Source organism: Lacerta agilis, chromosome 14 (assembly GCF_009819535.1).
Source record: "Lacerta agilis isolate rLacAgi1 chromosome 14, rLacAgi1.pri, whole genome shotgun sequence".
Classification (NCBI taxonomy): domain Eukaryota; kingdom Metazoa; phylum Chordata; class Lepidosauria; order Squamata; family Lacertidae; genus Lacerta; species Lacerta agilis.
The window spans coordinates 23,666,365-23,686,225 of NC_046325.1; the positions used below are offsets into that span (position 1 = coordinate 23,666,365).

General features: G+C 40.6%; 3 protein-coding genes across 3 annotated transcripts; 2 read left to right on the forward strand and 1 right to left on the reverse strand.

Annotated features, from left to right (window-relative positions):
• Positions 1-5,160: 5,160 nt before the first annotated feature.
• Positions 5,161-6,114, forward strand: LOC117057846 (olfactory receptor 12D2-like). Its single transcript, XM_033168688.1, has one exon. The coding sequence runs from the start codon at positions 5,161-5,163 to the stop codon at positions 6,112-6,114; it is 954 nt and encodes a 317-aa protein (XP_033024579.1).
• A 3,335-nt stretch (positions 6,115-9,449) lies between these two features.
• LOC117057847 (olfactory receptor 12D2-like) lies at positions 9,450-19,436 on the forward strand. Its single transcript, XM_033168689.1, has 2 exons — positions 9,450-10,358; positions 19,299-19,436. Exons 1-2 carry the CDS (start codon positions 9,450-9,452, stop codon positions 19,434-19,436), a joined length of 1,047 nt encoding a protein of 348 aa, XP_033024580.1.
• On the reverse strand, positions 12,862-18,351 carry LOC117058166 (vomeronasal type-2 receptor 26-like). The gene is made up of 4 exons (XM_033169135.1): positions 18,190-18,351; positions 16,043-16,837; positions 14,677-14,803; positions 12,862-13,772 (listed from the first exon to the last, which is right to left on the reverse strand). The coding sequence occupies exons 1-4, from the start codon at positions 18,349-18,351 to the stop codon at positions 12,862-12,864; spliced, it is 1,995 nt and encodes a 664-aa protein (XP_033025026.1).
• Positions 19,437-19,861: the final 425 nt, after the last annotated feature.

Sequence of the window (19,861 nt, forward strand, 5' to 3'; positions counted from 1 at the left end):
CACCTCAACACAGGCATGTTTAAGCTCACTGAAATCAGTGCCCATCTGCCCATCTCTGTGTTACCAAAGATAGAAACTATATACCAACTTTCTTGAGAGTGTCCTTCAACTCAATGAGACTTAGTTCTGAGTAGGCATGTATAGGTCTCTATTGTAAATCTTTAGCAAAAAAAATGGAAACAATGGCCTAGGCTTTTGCATCATAGAAGAAAGACAATTGGAACACTGAGAGAAAGACACAGAGATATATAGAAAACCTCCCCTTTGAGTCATTTGCTTTCCTAGCATTGTTCTGTAAGGAATGTCAAATCTTAAGACATCTAGTGAAAAACAGAGATAGGACCTGAGAATAAAAAAGCTACCTTTCCTCTTGACCATCAGATGGAACAAAGGCAGAATAATTTAATCATTCAATTCCTCAGCTGTGATGACCACATTATGCTTTTCTTGCATGTCTTACATGACTGCATCTCACATTAACATGTTTCGCATGAAGAGGGATTAAAAGGTGGGGAATGGGCACAAGGGAATAATATGAAAAACAACCTCTTGAGTTTTCAAGAAGAACTGTGCTTAAATTGCTCTTCTGGGGGGAAAGTACATATTCCCTTTGTAAACAGATGATGCAACTCTAATTATGACTGTGCCAGTGGGTGCTGTAAAAGTGTGGCAATGAGATAGGAATCATAAATCCTCATAACTTTATGTGGATGGAGGCCTAAACCAATTTAGATCCCTCATAGTTTGATGGATATTTGGTGCCAAGTGGTAGGATGGAACATCTATTGGACAGCACCGTGGCCAAGCTGGAGTATGTGGTTTGTAAGAAGTCTATCAGTCAGCCAAGGGGAATCCTCATCCCCATCCTCATCTAAAGTATATAAATTGTGCAATTTTAGAGAGTTCTAAAATCAGTAACTCAAATAGTAAAATGTAAACATCCATAAAAATAATATAAAACAATCAAATTAAACTACAAAACAGTTGAGATAGGTAGCTCAGGTAGAGAGATCAAAAAGCTGGCAGATTGCCAATAGACATGGAGTGTCCCATATTTCAGCAGGAAAGGCATTCCATAACACTGGTGCTACCACTGAAAAATCTCAATGACTTTATAGAAATGTTGAAGTGCATTGGGGGAAGAATAGTGCCTTGCAGCACCTCACTGCTAATCTGCTGGTTGGAGGTACAGTGGTACCTCGGGTTAAGAACTTAATTCGTTCTGGAGGTCCGTTCTTAACCTGAAACTGTTCTTAACCTGAAGCACCACTTTAGCTAATGGGGCCTCCCGCTGCCACTGCGCCGCCAGAGCACAATTTCTGTTCTTATCCTGAAGCAAAGTTCTTAACCTGAAGCGTTATTTCTGGGTTAACGGAGTATGTAACCTGAAGCGTATGTAACCTGATGTACCACTGTACCTGCAAACACATTTTTGGCCCAGTGGTGACTTCAGTTTCCCCAGATCTGGCATCATGATATCATATTTGCCAAGCCATGGCAGTGGGAATGGAGGGCCAAATGAAGAAGTATTTGGGGCTGGAGGTTCTTCAACTCATGCTAAAAAGAAAACAATTGAAGGAAACTGATCACATCCTCAAAGATGCCATCTTGTATAGAGGTGGGGAACCTTTTTCTGGCCCATGGGCCACATTTCCTTCTAAGCCCTTCATGACCACAATACATCAAGGACCACCTCTCTCCATATGAAACTTCCCAGACCCTGAGAGGCAGGGGTCTTCGCCACCCAGGGCGGCATGCGCGGAGGCACCCCCCTAGGGGCAGGGTGCCGTGACACGTGCACCATGACATTACAACGCACACTTCATGGGGGGCTGGGCAGAGCCGCAGTGTGGAGGCGAGGGGCAGGCCAGTGAGGAGGGATGACACCCCTCCTTGCTGGCCCGCCCCTTGCTCTCCCTGCCGAGCGCTGAAAAAAACCCTTTAGAAAGGGCTTTTTTCAGTGCTCGGCTGGCGCTGGGCAGAGCGAGGGGCGGGCCATTGAAGGAGCGCTGGCCGGCCCCTCGCTCTGCCCAGCGCTAGCCGAGCGCTGAAAAAAGCCCTTTCTAAAGGGCTTTTTTAGCGCTCGGCTTGGCGGGGAGAGCGAGGAGTGGGCCAGAGAGGGAGGGGTCACCCCAAGTGTCACCCACCTAGGGTGGTACCCGGGGCGACCGGCCCCTCGCTCCGCCCCTGCTGAGAGGGGAGAGTTAGCAGACAGGAGAGGAAGTGGAGAGATGGCAGGCTGAAGGGTGTCTAGACCCATTTTTAAAAATTCAAAACTGTACTTGCAGAACTTTCTTCAAAACAGAACAAAAACCAGTAAATGATACATCCAAACAGTTCCATAAGACATAGGCTCAGCATCTTTTTGCTGTTCTTATAGCTTCTTCCTGATGTTTAGTTGGAATCTCCTTTCTTGTAACTAGAAGCCATTGTTTTGGGTCCTAACCTCTGAAGCAGAAGAAAACAAGCCTGCTCCATCTTTCATCTTCCCTGTGACATCTTCTTATTTCTCCAGTCCTGATGTCTGTCAGGCAAATCTGATTAAACCAACCTCTTGTGAGATTTTAATAAATGGATGAAGGAGGAGAAGGGTCATCTGAAAACTCTTATTAATGTGGCAGGAAATTTACAGTCCTGTTTAGCAACAATCCTTGTTGAACTCACCAGCTAAGTTTGCTATTACAGGGAGTTGGGCTACAGGTGTGTGGTTTGTTTGTTTTGTGTGTGTGTGTGGGAGAGAGAGAGAGAGAGAGAGAGAGAGAGAGAGAGAGAGCAGTGTGGAAGAATGAGTGAGATATATTTTGTGAGTCTTTAGTGGTCTAGTGGTCTTCCAACTGAAGGAAACCAAAATCCTATAGCACTAGCTCCAAAACCTTTGAGATTTCAAATAAATACAATGAAATCTGAATATCGTATTCCCTATGGGATTGTTGGCTGTTTATTCACCTGCTAGCTTCAGTCTTCAAAATGACCCTCCATTTTGGCTTCCCACCATGGGAATATTTGTTGTGCTATTGTATCATCCTTGCTGTCTCAAGTGGTTCATGGTTTCATTGTAATCAGTGATTGGATAAAGTATTTACTCCCACAGTGATATATAGAGTCAATATGATTACAGGAGGGTGTTTATTCTTCGGGTGGATCTTGATGCTACACTGCAGTATTTGGGAATTTCTCTTGCTCTTCTAATTTTGCACTTAGCAAGTATTTATCCCTTTCTTTACTTCCCGGTTTTTCACCATCAAAGAGAGGAGAAATTGAGACTAACAGGTACATAATGGGGAATAACTTTGTATGGGAAAGAGAAGAAGTTCTCTTGCAGTTAAATTCACTTGCACAAGTTGTGGTTGTGGTCTCCAACTTGGATGGCTTTAATAGTGGATTAGACAAATTCATGGTGAATAATGGCTACAAACACAATACCTATGTTCTACCTCCACTGCTGGAGGTGGTATGTCTCTAAATGCCAGTTGTTTGGAATCACAAGTGAGGAGAGAGCTGTTATATATGGTTCTACTTGTGGGCTTTCTGTAGGCATGTGTTTGGCCTCTATTAGAAAAAGATGCTATTCTAGATGACCTTTTGTCTGATCCAGGATGTTGGACTAGATGAAGTATTCTCCCATCACATCCATATGGTCCAGAGGGGAGATGGGGATCCAGGAAGGAGATTCAGGAAACTTGGAATAGATAGGGTAGTCTCCTTCTCCACCCATCTGATCCAGAATGCTTGATAGGCCTTTGGTCTGATCCAGTAAGCCTCATCTTATGTTCTTAATACACTTTCTGTGAAAGATGACTACCAACACCACAATCTACCATTCAAGCCTGCAGAGGTGAGCTAACAATTCTTATTAAAGATCCCCCCTCTCTAAAAATCACTTGAATTTTTAATTTTTGTTGTTGCTGTTGAGTACCTCTAGTGCTGTTTCAGTCCTCCCCTGGAGAATAATGGACAAAATAGTTGCCCTTCCCATTTCACCTTAAGAATATTTTAATATCGTTACACAAATCAAAGCCTTTACCACCTCCTACTCCTCCCATTCTGCCTTAGTTCATTGCTTCCTTTATCCACAAATACGATAACAGAAAATTCTGCCTCAGTGCTTTCATTTTGGCAATCATATATTTATAGCATCTATTCTCCAGCCTGTGAAGATTTCTTGCATAATCCAAATATGGTAAATGTATTTGGATTGTTGGCCACAAATGAAAGGGAGGGTTGTTAGATTTATGTGCTCCACTCTCTCCCACACCAACTCTTTGGTGTGGCTTGCTCAAAGGCCATTGTGTCAACTTCATAGCTATCACAGTAGGGAACATGTCTGGCCTTCTAGTATCTGAGACCAACATTTTTGACTAGGGCTGTCTGAAATATTCTGAGAATTTGTTTCCAACCCCTTAACATTAATCAGCTGTTTTGCCACAGGATAAACGTGTGTGTGTGTGTGTGTGTGTGTGTGTGTGTGTTTATAGAACAACTATGGAATCATAGAGACTCTGAGAATCATCTAGTCCCACCCCCTGCAATGCAGGGATATGCAGCTCTCCCATACGGGGATTAAACCTGCAACCTTGGCATTATCAGCACCATGCTCTAACCTACTGAGCTATATGTTTCCTTAGAGCTTTTATAGGAAGTTCTTTTTTGACCAATCATGAGTCAAAGGTTCCGGATGCAGGTGGTTTATGCAGCTTCCTACAAGCCACCCTTCCTGCCAAGCCTTTGGACGATATGTGGCACACACACACACACCCTGAAATTTATAGAGAAATTTATTTTGCCCAAGAAAGCAGCACAAAATCCAACCCCACCCCACCCTATTTTGATTGAAGGGCATATTTTCAGGAAATTGGGATGGGGAAGAAATTCAGAGCACCAAAACTATTTGATTTTTTATGGAGTTGTTCTGGCAACTTTTTAACCAAAATTATAATCATCTACTTGGCATGATGCAGACACCTGTTGAAGTGCTTTCAGCAATATTTAATAGTGGAGAGTGTGGAATCCCAAGGGGATTGTTAGCATGAGCATAGATGTTTCAATTCTCTCTGAAATGTCACATATTTCTTAGTCCTCTTTATATGTATTTTTTCCATATATAATCATGGCATTCTAAAATAATTCTTTTATCTGCTTTCTCTAAGAACCCCAGCAACAATGGAGAATCAGACACAGAGTACTCACTTCATACTCATGGGCTTAACAGACCAACAGGAAATTCAAATGGTCTTGTTTGTTTTCTTCTTCTTCCTCTATCTAGTTACTGTGCTGGGCAACAGTACTATTGTGTGTGTGGTGGTGACTGAGACCAAACTCCACACACCTATGTATTTCTTCCTCAGTAACCTTTCTTGCTTGGACATTTGCTACTCTACAGTCATCCTTCCCAAGATGCTATCTGGATTCCTGTTGGCCCATCGAAGAATCTCCTTTGTTGGATGCATCACCCAGCTTCATTTCTTCCATTTCCTAGGAAGCAGTGAGGCTCTTCTTCTAGCTGTCATGGCTTATGATCGTTATGTGGCCATATGCAATCCATTGCACTATCCAGTCATTATGTGCAGACGTGTGTGTATTCTACTGGCCGCCACCACTTGGACTATGGGGTTCTTCCATGCCCTGATGCACACAGTAATGACATCCCGACTTCATTTCTGTGGCCCCAATATCATCAAGCATTTCTTTTGTGATATCAAGCCACTACTGAGACTGGCATGCAGTAGCACACAACTCAATCTTAGTCTCCTCAATGTAGTCACGGGCTCAATTGTCATGATCCCTTTCTTCTTGACACTCCTTTCCTACCTCTATATCATCATCTTCCTGTTATTGAAGGTCAAGTCACACAGAGGGAGATGGAAGGCCTTTTCCACCTGCAGCGCTCACCTCACAGTTGTAGGTTTGCTCTATGTGCCAGTTTTGTTCAATTACCTCCCTCCCTCATCGGGAGACTTACCTCAGAGAGACATGATAGCCACCCTCATGTACAGTGTAGTTACCTCTTTCTTAAACCCTTTGATCTACACCCTGAGGAACCAGGATATGAAGTCGGCTCTGAGGAAAAGCCTGGGGAGATTACTGATCACTGTGAGGATACAGATATTGATGTGAAATCTATTTCTCAGTTTGTAACACTGTCAGCTGAAGTAGGATTGACCAATCTGAGAAATGGCGCAGGCATATAATGAGAAAAATAGGGTTTTATTTCTGGTATTTAGAAGTGCATGGTGGAAGAAAGAGATAAAGAGAAATACAAACCCAGACCCTGCTTGCATTATCTAGGGCATTCCACTTTACATTTGCCCTTAGATGATAAGGACATATCTGGCAACCTAAAATCCACCATGTATTTTATTTTATGTATTTTATTTCTTTGTTTATAAAACTATCTTTGAGTCATGTAGCCCCTCCATAATTCGGGCCCCAAGCTGCTCTGTATATATTGAGTGTCTGTCCCATATCCTCTTTAACAGGGAATCAAAAAATGGCTATAAAAAAATCCAAATTTTGGTCAAAGTAGAGGAAATTTGTAGAGACAGGGGCTCCTGTAGAGTGGATTAAGCCGGGGGGGGGGGGTAAGCTCCATCAGCCACATGTGCGCTCCTTTCCTGCCCAGGGAACCCACCACAGTGCAGGCTTCTCTTCCTCCAGGCAGCCCTAAATTTGGGGGCGCTGAGCAGATCTTTGCACTCCAGTGCCACATATGCTAAAGACGGCTCTGCCCAACAGCAGCGTTGGAAAGTGTTTTTTTTAAAATAATAATAATAATAATAATAATGATGACAATGCTGATGAACTCAGAGATGTTTAGTGTTTCAGAGGCAACAGTCAACATTTGGACAGCCTCACTTCTTGCAAACCTGTGGACTTAAGGAAACAGAAATATAGCGAAACATAGAGCTAGATAATCAGAAAATTCACAGTGACAGCAAAAAAAGTTTTACTGGGGTCTTTGATTTGACTTGTGGAATTTATTAACATCATGTTTGAACTGGGGATAATGCCCCCACATCGTCCAAATTTACCATTTTTGGAAGCTTCTCCATTTACACACACACACACACCACATATATCCCTTAATTTACAGGCTTTATTTTCTAGTCTGAACCATTGCTTGATTGACAAACCCTCTAATAAAGTTGCCTGTGAACCACAAAAAGTTTCTCCTATGTTCCTATTCTTCTTCTGAATAATTTAATCAAATATCATCTTGGAACTTTTACTGGAATTGGTTGCAAGACAAGTGTTATTCTTGGAAGAGCAATATTTTTCCATTTTTTATTCTGGAGCACAAAAACAATAATTTCAGCACCTTCAAATTCAGGGGGGAGGGGACTATTGTGAACAGTGTTGTTGTTTCCTTTCCAGTCTGCTGCACAGTCCCTGTTACTTAGATCTGTGGACAATCACAGACCTAAACTGGCAGCCATGAGTAGCCTGACTGATTGGAAACCCCACAGTCTATTGTTCTCTAGCAGCATATACCATCAGAATGTATGTTTGGTACATGTCCTTGGGGCATGCCAGCTTCAGAGCCAAGCTTCATTTTTATTAATAGGTTAATTTGGCATTTCATTCAGTCGCTTTTGAAGGTTAGATGCAGGAAGGGGAACAGTTAAGTTTCAGCTAGTAACCCATTTTAGGCACCTTTAAAGGTGAAGAGCTGGCCTGGCGGTTTGCTCTCTGCACTATGGGGCCCTGGTGTGGGATGGTTAAGTTCTTTACTGCTCTACCCAGTATTTAGAGTAAGTTGGGTCACTTAAAGTCCAGAAGGTTAAAAGGCTGTTTAGTGAAGGCAGAGATAAAGAATGAAAATAAAAACAATTTTCTGGCAATAGTTAAGCAGTTAAGAAGGAACGAATGGTTTTGCTGGTTGGCTTGCCTTTCTTCTTTCTCATTCTGTATGTTGCAATCTGCAGTGCCTACTGGTGTTCATGAGAATTTTGGTTCTGCAAGCCACCAAAGTGGGAATGGATGGTGATTCCATTGCTGCAAGAGTATTATGGAAGCTGTGCAACTAATTCCTTTGTCTCTTTTAGAAGCCCTATCTTAATTAATGTATTCCCCATCTCTACTACTACCAGTTGAAATGGACTGAGTAATTGGTCTCCAGTGTATATAATAATATTGTGTGGGACTCATGAAGCTTCTTGTATACATTTTGCCTCAAGGGGCTAATGTGCCCCTGGCCATGACAGCTATAGAGATGCATCTACTTTTATTTATAGCACTGTATTTTAGCTACATTTCAGCAGCATAAGCACTTGGGTAGGAGGCACACTGTCCTTCAATGCATCTTCAATAGAAATTCAAATGGATCGGTAAGTTTCAAATACGGGCAAATGTTAAGATCAAACATTCAGAAAATATCTCCAAAAAGAGAGAGTAAAAAATAAGAATCGTAAAAATGAGAAGGAGGGGGGGGGATCCAAATTGATTACTGTGAATGCAAAACCTGTAAGGATGTGATTAAATTGGTGGGTTAGATCCAGATTTAATCTTGCATAGTGGAGATCCATTGAAATAAATGGGATTTGAGCTATTTAGCAGTGCTACATGGAAAAAGGCATCATGCATATCCCTACTAGAGACTGCAGCTGAGGGCTTATTCACCCTTGCTTTTCCTTGGCTCTTTCTAGGCATGGACCACACTTTAAAGCTCCATATCTGAGCAGCTTTTATTTTTGCTCTGGACCTTTTGCCATAAAACCTGCTCTTAAAGCTCAGTCACAGCAAATAGCAATCCATGGAAAACTCAAATTGATTGAGCACTAAAGAGCAGGGGGTGTTCCCCTCCCCCAGGGAAAGCTCTGGGGCAAAACAGCAACAACACTTAGACACAGACTTGTGTCTGGAAACAGTGGGGCAAAAGTTAAATGTGGATAAGCCCTGACAAGACATTTCAGTTATTTATGTTTTGTCCTTACTAAATTCTACAAGGTGTGTGTGTGTGTGTGTGTGTGTATATATATATATATATATATATATATATATATATATATATATATATCCACATCAAAATGTACAAGCAAAAAATATACAAATAAACAAATAAACAAATCAAATATCCTGTATTACATTAGTCTCTGATATTTCTTCCTATATTATTTGAATCTCCCCCCCCCCGTCGTCTTCCCCACTCCCATCCTCCCTACTTCCCTCACCTATATGCAATCTTATTGGTCTTATATTATGTTATTCTGCTGTGTTATTTAATTTTCCTAAATATATCCATACTTTTCATAATGTTATTCAGTCCACCTTGCGATAATATGTCACCTGTAATATGTGCTATTAGCTAATTTACCTTTCTAAATTTCTCCATATATACTTCCACACATTCCCATTATTTATTGACTTTCTGAGTGGACCCTCCTCTCACTGACATTGTTAATTTTGCCTGTTAATCTACAGGTTTTTATAGGCTACCACTTCTGTGAAAACAGATGGAGAACCAGACAGAAGTGAGCCAGTTTATCTTACTAGGATTGACAGATCTCCAAGGACTGCAACCTTTTCTCTTTCTACTCTTTTTGATGTTGTACCTCATCAGTCTGGTGGGAAACAGTACCATTTTGTTTGCAGTTCTGACTGAAGCTCACCTCCACACACCCATGTACTTCTTCCTCAGCAATCTTTCGTGCCTGGACATTTGCTATGCTACAGTCACTGTGCCCAAGATGCTGTCAGGCTTTATATCTGGACCTCAGCACATTTCCTTCAGTGGATGCCTAACTCAGCTCCATTTCTTCCACTTCACTGGAAGCAGTGAAGGTGTCCTTCTGGCAGTTATGGCCTATGACCGCTATGTGGCTATATGCAATCCTCTGCATTACGTCGTTATTATGAACAAATGTACATGCCTATTGCTTGCAGCAGCTTCTTGGGGCACTGGATTCTGCCATGCTCTGATGCACACTGTGATGACCTCCCGGCTGCACTTCTGTGGCCCAAACCTTGTCCAGCACTTTTTTTGTGACATCAAACCACTGCTGAGGTTAGCTTGCAGTAGCATCCAGCTCAACATAAGACTTCTCAACACAGTCACTGGCTTAATTGTCATGATCCCATTCATCCTCACACTCCTCTCCTACCTCTATATAATATCTTTTCTCCTTCTGAAGGTCAAGTCAAACAAAGCAAGATGGAAAGCTTTCTCCACATGCACATCCCACCTCACAGTTGTGAATTTGCTCTATGTGCCTGTTTTATTCAACTATTTGCCTTCAGCAGGAGATATACCACTGGGGGACATGATATCCACCCTCATGTATAATGTAGGTGTCTCAGTATTAAATTCTCTTATTTATACCCTGAGAAATAAGGAAATGAAATTAGCCATAAGGAAAATACTGGTAGCTAGTTGCTGTCAAAAGGTGAGATGACATGTCTTTCTGTTTGCAGAGGCTGAGAGGTGAAATATGGGAGCAATACATAACATCACTATATTAGGGGAAAATGTTTGCAAAATGTGCATATTAGGGAAAAATGCTTACCAAGTATGTGTATTTGTGTATATGGGAAAATGAGGACTGATATGCTAAATTGCAGGGGGGGGGGGCTGTAGTTCAGTGATATAGCATCTGCTTTGGATGCAGGGGTCCCAGATTCAATCACCGGCATCTCCAGTTAGGTGTGAGAGAGAATCCTACCTGAACACAGTGGCTATAGATTACAGACTATGACCCCAAGATTTCCTGCCAGCATTCAGCATGAATGTGTGCATATGTGAAGTTAGGATTATCCCTACCCTGCAATGTGCATCACATTACACTTTGTTTGGTGGTCTGGCTAGGGGGCAGGGGATTGAGGCCCCTCTCATGCCAAACCCTGGCCATGTCACACCTGCTTGGCCAATCAATGCTGGCAGGTTGTATGGCTGTAGGTGTTTTAAACCATGGCACAGTTGGGGGGCTAGGCCTATGCCATGACCCCAATGGGTATGCCTCAGGTTGCCTCTATTTGATGTCAGTCATAAGGCTTCCCCTTCTGGGGATTTACCATTAGTCTGACTCTGCAGATGGGCGGGAGTCAAGATATAGCTGGGCTTCAGCCAATGCCTAAGTCAAACCACTCACATCTGTAACCAATAAAGTTGTGGCCTGTTTTAGCCAATTAACCTACATACTCGTGTCTGTGTGTTTATTAATTAATAGGAAACTGCGTTGCAAGGGCCTTTGGCACACAAAGCATGAGACTTAATCTCAGGGTTCTTGGTTTGAGCCCCATGTTGGGCAAACGTTTCCTGCATTGCCAGGGTTTGGACTAGATGACCCTTGTGGTGTGGTCCCCTCCAGCTCTACAATTCTAAGATTCCTCAGAAAATCCCCAGAAGTCTACTCAAAGACTGCCCTTCCAACACCTATGGTGGTCCATAAAGGAAAAAAAGGGGTTGTGCTCTGGCACTCTAAAGGGGACTTAAATACTCAAATTATATAATGTAAATGGAAGTGATTCAGGGTGATTTTGCTGAAAGTTAAAAGCATCATTTAACTTTTTTATTTTTTATTTTTAAAAACCAGTATGGGGTGGGGGCATCCCAGAGCTCTTTAACACCTTTTTATTGTTATGCTTTTTGGATGATAGCCCTCTCCAGTAGATATGAAGTTGATAATGCTATGCTAAGCATCTTAAAAAGCAAAGACATCACCTTGCCGACAAAGGTCCGTATAGTTAAAGCTATGGTCTTCCCAGTAGTAATGTACGGAAGTGAGAGCTGGACCATAAAGAAGGCTGATCGCCGAAGAATTGATGCTTTTGAATTATGGTGCTGAAACTCTTGAGTGTCACATGGACTGCAAGAAGATCAAACCTATCCATTCTCAAAGAAATCAGCCCTGAGTGCTCACTAGAAGGACAGATCCTGAAGTTGAGGCTCCAGTACTTTGGCCACCTCATGAGAAGAGAAGACTCCCTAGAAAAGACCCTGATGTTGGGAAAGATGGAGGGCACAAGGAGAAGGGGACGGCAGAGGATGAGATGGTTGGATAGTGTTCTCGAAGCTACTAACATGAGTTTGGCCAAACTGCGAGAGGCAGTGAAGGTTAGGTGTGCCTGGCATGCTCTGGTCCATGGGGTCACAAAGAGTCGGACACAACTGAACGACTGAACAACAACAAGAAGAAGAATATGTAGAAGCAAGAAAACACAGGAATCTCTGAAAGTTGCTATATTTTGCTTCTCCAAGATTCCTCCAGTATAAATTGTTGGTATCATTATTTTGATCAATACACTGTTTTAATAAATATGTTTACAGTACATTTTAATGATTGGTGTTCAGATTTCTTCCAGTAGCACCTTGGAGACCAGCTAAGTTTGTTGTTGGTATGAGCTTTCATGTACATGCACACTTCTTCAGATACTGGAAGGAATTTTTTATTTCATTTTTTTATTTTGACTATGGCAGACCAACACGGCTACCTACCTATAACTGGTGTTCAGATGACATTGATTTACTGTGCATTTTAATTACATGCAGCTATATCTTATCATTGGTTTTGTACATAGGTCATTTGAGTGAGTAATGCCACCACTGATCATGTTTATGTGGATAGAAACACAAACACATTTTTAAAGAAATTTGTTCCAAGCTATTTAAATGCTTGCGACCCACACAAGGAGGAATCATCAGAGTTGATCATTGTGCCCTCATTTGAGTTAGGATTCCACTGACCAGCTAAACAAGAATTGCTTTAGCCAACCAAAGTGAGAACCAAGTTGAAATGGAATGCATATAAGAATTTAAAGAGATATGTTTGCTCAAGCAAGTAGATGTCACCAGTTTCGTATAAAATCCCTCCCACCAGCATTTCAAATGAACTACATACACAAGCAGAAAAACAGGAACAAAATATGCACTCATGTTCTTTTACTTTTTTGGCCGATTAGTTGTTCCCTGGTGTTCAGGTCAGTTCTGAATATAAGAATGTAGCATTTAGGGGAAAAGATACAACCCAGTAACCCAGCACCAGAGGACAAGATGGAAAAGATCTCCACAGCTACCATATATTTTCCTTTGGTGCTCAGATAGGTGGGAACAAAGGACAACCAAACACTACAAAACACCAGCAAGCTGAAAGTGATAAATTTGGCCTCATTGAAACTGTCCGGTAACTTCCTGGCAAGGAAAGCTAAGATGAAGCTGACAGTGGCCAGCAAACCCATATAGACTAAGACACCATAAAACATGGCAACTGAACCCTCATTACATTCAAGTATGATTTCCCCATGCAGTGAGTGCATATCCGTATCTGGGAATGGAGGAGATGTACTTAACCAAAGAGTACCAAGGGAAACCTGAATAAAGGAGCAGAAAAAGACAATAGAATTTGCCAGCCTTTTCCCTATCCACTTCCTTATCCTGGATCCCGGTTTGGTTGCCATGAATGCCAGAAGCACAGTAATGGTTTTTGCCAAAACACTGGAAAGGGCCACAGAAAAGATGATGCTGAAAGTGATTTGTCGGAGAAGGCAGGTCACCTTTCCAGGCTGTCCAATGAAGAGAAAGGAGCAGAGGAAACAAAACAGGAGGGAGAGGAGGAGGATGTAGGTGAGAGTCTGATTGTTGGCTTTGACTATGGGAGTGTTATTGTGCTTCATAAAAGTCCCAAGTACCAATGTTGTGATCAGAGAGAAAGAAATAGTCAAGATAACTAACATGAGCCCTAAATCTTCTTCATAAGAGAGGTAGCTTAGGACCTTGGGAATGCATTGGGTTTGGTCATGGTTGGGATACTCATCTTCTGGACATCTGACACAGGCATCCGCATCTGGAATAAAGGAAGATCTGTTTAAATTTTTAAGACATTGATAAATATATAACTAAAGCACTGGTTTTTAACTTTTTGAGGGATACAGACCTGTTTAAGTATCTAATGATGGACACCTTCATCAGGGTAAAAAAATGCACATGAAGACATAAACAGAAAAGTGTGCATTCAATTTATTTAATTGCTTTGGAATTTCATGTTGTCTCTTGAAACAGTAAAACATTAGGTTGTTGTGCTATGCTGACAATTTATTCTATTCTTTGTTTGAAGAATTAATGCTAGACGTTGTATTACAAGATTATCAAAGAGGAGAAAAAAAATGGTGAAATTATCCTGAAAATTATGTAGGTGATATTATCAAGTGGTTGCGTAAATTAACTCCATGGCTGCCATTCCATGAGTGCAGGCTTTTCAAAGCTGCTAAGGAACAAATGTTCCACAGTGAGTTCTCGCATCCGATATTGGATATGCAGAAAGCAGAAATTTCCTTTATTATGTACTTATTTAAATAATTTATAACTTGCTCTTCATCAAAATAAGACTATAAAAATCAAATAAAAAAATATTAAAAGCAGAGTATATGCTTGAAGTGCCAGATGGTCCATTAGGAAACATTTATTTTGTATACCGTATTGTTACAGGAGAAATCTTGCAAAGACTGTCAGTGACTGTGGAATTACCTGGCAAGGAATCTTCACACCAACCCCGTGAGGTTGCTTAGACTGAGAGGTAGTGATGGACACAAATTCACTCAACCCCATACTCTTTGAAACTCTTAAATATTATTAGAAAGGTATTTTATGATTATGCATTGCAGAATATTTCCATATGCATTCAAGGGGTTACACTTTATTTTGAGTTATGGAAATGCAAATATGATAATTGTGCCCCCTATTCCTCCCACCTTTATACTGAGAGATCCTCCCTTCTGGACATTGAGCACAATCATAACAGCAAAATTTCTCTCCTTCCTTCTTTTTCCTGCTGTAGCCAGGATAGCAGCAGTCATTGCACACAGAAAGGGGAAGCACCTGTCCATAAACATTATAGAGAGATTAGTAATGAGAGCATAAGAGATCACACAAAAAAGCAGGTTGGGAGAAGAACGGAAAACTCCTAAATGAGAGAAGGGGTGGTTCATCTTTCTCTGTGTTGCCTATTTAAGGTTTACCGGGGGGGGGGGGGGACTTTGTATGCTTTTTTTTTTCCCTGTTCCTCCTTTTTGCTTTTGTTTTCATTGCCTAGAATGTATCCATGAACTTTGATAGTGCCGCCTCACTGCCTTTAAAGAGAGATACATGTTTGGTAGTGTATGTAGAAAGCTATACTTTTCTAATAGGCGGGTATAGCTCCCTTAAATATGGAAACATCTGGTAAAATGAAAAGGGTCCATTAAAGATAATAGCTAGCCCACAATCCTGAAATCAATTCATGAAATAAGTTATTTATTTATTGGTGGGAAAGAAAAATAAAGCATAAAATTGGAATTCATCAGAATTAGAATTAGAATCAGAATTAGAACTGGACTATAATAAGATTTTCAAAAAGGTTCATGAAATAATAAAACTTCCTATCGGGTTTAATGAAAATCAAAGTTGAAATACAGTTAGATGCCCTCAAACCCTTTGAAAATTTTGAGTCAAAACATCAAATGCCACAGAGCTGTGTCTCACCTGACTAAAAACTTTATGCCACACAATTTGATCATCATTTATGCTTAACTCTTTTCCTAAAGTTGCCTGAGGGTCCAGTCTTCCAACTTTGACCCTAAACAACGAACCATTCGGGGAAATAATCCAGTTTGTTACATCAAAACCTGTAACTAATTCTCCATTCTCATCAAAACACACTGAATCCCCAGCACTATTGTTGAACAACATGGTCCTAAGAAAATGATGGACCTAAATAGAAAGAAAGTATCAACAAAGCGAGGACTGTTTCAAAACTCTTCAACAATGTATGTGATGACTTCATCCATTGGGCAGTCATGTTTTATTCTTGAATAGGAAACCTTATATGATTATTTGATATTTCTAATGATCATTAATTTCCATAAGCTCCAAGTTGATGGGTGACTATGAATTGAAATACTGTAACAATATTTTATCATGGGGCAACCAATACTTATCCAAATAGATTTCCAAAAGGGGGGAAAAACATGAAAGGAAATGAGAAGCATTACAGAAACAGGAATTGTATCATGCAGACTGGTAATTCCCTTGGTTTCTGGAAGAAACCATAGTCTTTGAAAAATATTCAGTTGCTATTACCTGCCATGGTTGCACATTCTGAAGAAACTGTTCCTGTCGTTCTCCTGACCTTCTATTTTTGGAACTGGATTTGTAAATGGCTTGCAAAGCATGAGCCACTGCATAGACAGCATTGTAGACATTGTAGCTGTGGCCAGTCATTTTCATTTCAAACAAGGTCCCAGGAAGACTCTCCAGCTTTTCTCCTCCAGAGCAGTATTTGCTTTCCTGATGTTGCACATCAGAAATTTGTAATGAACAACTGAATGCCTGTTCCCAAAAGTCCTGGATAAAACCATCTCCTTGGGCCCATGAAGGATTTAGCATCTGAAGGAAATTTTGGAATCCCAATGGCTGATTTGAGTGGACCGTGATGGATATGGAACCATGGAAGGTTTGTAAATCCCAAATCTTTTGAATAGAGTGTGATGCAAAATCCCAATGGGATGTAATAATCCACACTTTACCCAGAGGGGGCAAACGCGCAAAGGGTGCTAGAAACAACATCATTCTTAGAACTTGAAAGGATGGAGGTTCCCCATAAACAAAAAATACATTGACCTTTCTTTCAAACATAATGAGATAGGCATCCAAGTGCTTAAAAAGCCAGTCTATCATCTCATCCATATAACTCCATTTTGGTATGTTTAGTATGAAATCATAGCAGATGCCATTCTGGGTAAGCATTGGCACTATTGTCTGTAGAAACCTATTCCCTTTGTCATCATCCACGGCAAAAAGCCCAACCCATGTCCATCTGAAATGCTGAAGTAACTGGACAAGTCCTTTGTGCTGCTGGGCTTCATTGGGGACCATCTGGTACAAGAATGGGAATAGAATTTTTGCACTTTGTACTGGTAAAAATGATCCATAAGTGAGCTGTTAAAAATGCAGGAATATTTCTCAGACAGATTTCAAAACAATAGTAAATCAATTTGCTGCTGTGGGTCTTATAGGCCATGTAGTTCAATATCCTTTTCAAAACCAGAATCATGGTTTTGGCAATAAATGGGTGTTTCCTTTGTCCTATCATTGAAGTATTTTTACTTCAAGTGTTGAAACTTAAACAAGTACCACTTTTGTGACAGTACAGAATGAATCATTTGACCCCTTCTATGTGGCAACTGTTTTAAGTCTTTGAAGAGTGTTGTAATGTCCGGCTTTAAACTCATTTTCAAGAGACTGAACATACCAATTTCTTTCAACCTTTCCTTATATGATGTGTTTTCCATACCCCTGTCTGTATGAAATATCCGGCTCTGAACCTCTCATGAAATGAGTTCATTCTTATTTAAATGTGGCCACTGTAGTCACCATGAGGTCTTAGTAGTAAAAAAGGAACTGGAATTAAATTTTATGGAGACTTGAAATCTAGGGGTTGTATATAGCTAAATCTAAATGAATGGGCCTGACTTAGTCATGTTGGGATTCCACAGCCCAGTTCAGCCACTTGGGAAGATCTGTACTTTTACTTAGAGTTCCTCTGGTTGTATTTCTGCCTGCTTGGACAATTTATTCAGTTTCAGATACTCAAATACAAGCAAATATTTTCCCAAGGCAGCTTCTCAGATAACCTCAGCTGCTGGCATCCTACTCCTGATCCTGCACCATCAGGTTTCAATAGTACAGTAGTAACATATAGGCCTCACAGTAACCTCATCAGTTCCCTTAACTTTTATAAGCTGGAAGGGTAGACTGAATTTTCTTTATCCATGTCTCACATAAACAAATCTTATAATGATTCTCTGTCTTCGCCCTGTCAGAAAGCATGCTGTTGCACAGGACACAACGACTCTATGCAGGCCATGTCCCATACTGACCCTGTTCAAGCCGCCTGTCTAAATAGTGTACTTGTACCATGATGATGCCTAAGCCTGCTAGAGGTGGAAATACTTGTGTTTTCTGTGGGTGTAAAAACTGCTTGCTCTTGTGTTTCTGGAATATAATGGAATGCCCAAAGGTAAGAGTCACATCTCTTGATCCCAACCTTCCTTTGCCGCTGTCCCCACACCCCGGGCATTCACTCCTAGAAGTTTCCATAAAGTGAAAAAGTATTGTTGCCCATCAACTGCCCATGATCTAAAAGACTGAAGAAACTTTCCCCTCTAATCATGATAGTGTACCACTATTGTAAAAAATAAATCCATACCGCTATGCACACAGTTTACCTGTGGTGTCTTGTGGATGGCTGAAATGATGGCCACGTTGGCAGAGATTTCAGAGGTGCATCCTCCCACCACAGCTACCAGATTCTTCTGATTTTGACACTTGAAGTTAGGAGAAAATCTTTGCTGTTTAGAAACCAGGCTTAGAGTGGCCTTATAGGTCATGCTAGCAGAGTAGCTATTAAGAATGTGGAATCCTAGAGAAATGTTTGGTAAGATGTTGGGGTTCTCATTTATCTCTTTTACAGCAAAGGCTAAGGCCAGGATGTGCTGGTAGTCCTTAGGAACAGAACTGCAAGGTAAGTTAGAGCTATTTAATAAAAAAAGTGACAGAAGCAATAAAAACACATTTGTATTATTCATTTGTCATCTGCATCTCTTCAAGACTGCAATGAAGAAAACACACTCAAAGTATAATGAAAATAAAATATCTCAACTGAAGAACTAAATGCTCAAAATGTTTTGGGATCATGTTTTTGATTAATAAACTGAGGAAAAGGGGGAAAGGACATGGTGTCTTACATAGATTCACCAATCACATTCTGTGTAGGCTGTTCCAGGAGAGAAAGTACATTATACAAGAAGAAGACTTGAGAAACAATCCCACCAATCACAAGGTCCCCTGCTTGGTAGAATTCATGATGAATAGGAAGAGGGTCATCAAGAATGCTGCAATTAATAAAATGTGACTTGCATACAGTATGACACAACAGTATAAGCAGCAACATCACCACCATCATGATCCTGTTCACAAAACATCCCCTCCAATTGTCACTTCCCATGGTACCCTCTATATGTAGCACTGCAGTTGCTATAGTGTCAGTCAAACGGTAGCTAATGCTATGATTGCACTGATTTACAGCTTGTCTTGTTAGGGAATTTGGGTGCTGGTACCCTTGTGTTTTAGTTCTGGGCTTCTCAAATTGTTTGTGGACCAGCAGTGGCCTGCTTGCTTCATTCAGGCTGTCCACAGCATATCTGTAAAGAGCAATGAGAATTCTATAGAATTCAAGCTGTAATACAATCAAATACAGGATTCAAAATTGAAGAAGCAATACCATGCTGTTTAAAATTAAACAGCTTCAGCACCTTAAAATTGCTACAACAGGCAGACTATTAAGTGGCCTGCGAAGAACCTCAACAATTTTCTAGTGGTCCATAGAAGCACCACTGTTCTAGTTAATATTGTTCATCTGTTTATGTCTTTGGGCTGGATCCAGAATATGTTACTGGAATGTGACTCCCACTGATATCAGTGGGTCTCATACTGTCTAGATCCATGTCTATATTTTCTCACTTTACTTTGTATGTGTATTTTTAAGGAAAAAGAATAAATCATATTGTGGAAATATATCCTATCATATAAATGAGAAATTATTCAACAGAGGAATGACAAAGCCCTGTCTCTACTTAGATCTTATTCTGAAGAATAGCAGTGTTTTATAGCTCTTCTTCAGACATTTGTTAGCATGTGCTGAATGTCAGTTGCATAAACCAGCAATTTTGCCAGGTATTATTATCATTCCCCAGTGTGTTGTTTACTTGCGATGTTCTATCATGCGTAACAAAACTGCTAGATTTCCTCCTCCTCCCTTTTTTAAATCACACATTTATTATTATTATTATTATTATTATTATTATTATTATTATTATTATTAATTAAGCCTGGTCTGGG

What these genes read in the sequence shown, in the direction of transcription:
- LOC117057846 (XM_033168688.1), top strand. Translation starts at nt 5,161, where the DNA reads ATGGAGAATCAGACACAGAGTACTCACTTCATACTCATGGGCTTAACA.
- LOC117057847 (XM_033168689.1), top strand. Translation starts at nt 9,450, where the DNA reads ATGGAGAACCAGACAGAAGTGAGCCAGTTTATCTTACTAGGATTGACA. An exon ending in TAGCCATAAGGAAAATACTG is followed by an intron (nt 10,359 to 19,298) that starts GTAGCTAGTTGC and finishes TACAACAGGCAG; the next exon opens with ACTATTAAGTGGCCTGCGAA.
- LOC117058166 (XM_033169135.1), bottom strand. Translation starts at nt 18,351, where the DNA reads ATGACCTATAAGGCCACTCTAAGCCTGGTTTCTAAACAGCAAAGATTT. An exon ending in CCATCCACAAGACACCACAG is followed by an intron (nt 16,838 to 18,189) that starts GTAAACTGTGTG and finishes TTCTTGTACCAG; the next exon opens with ATGGTCCCCAATGAAGCCCA. An exon ending in AGAATGTGCAACCATGGCAG is followed by an intron (nt 14,804 to 16,042) that starts GTAATAGCAACT and finishes GTTTATGGACAG; the next exon opens with GTGCTTCCCCTTTCTGTGTG.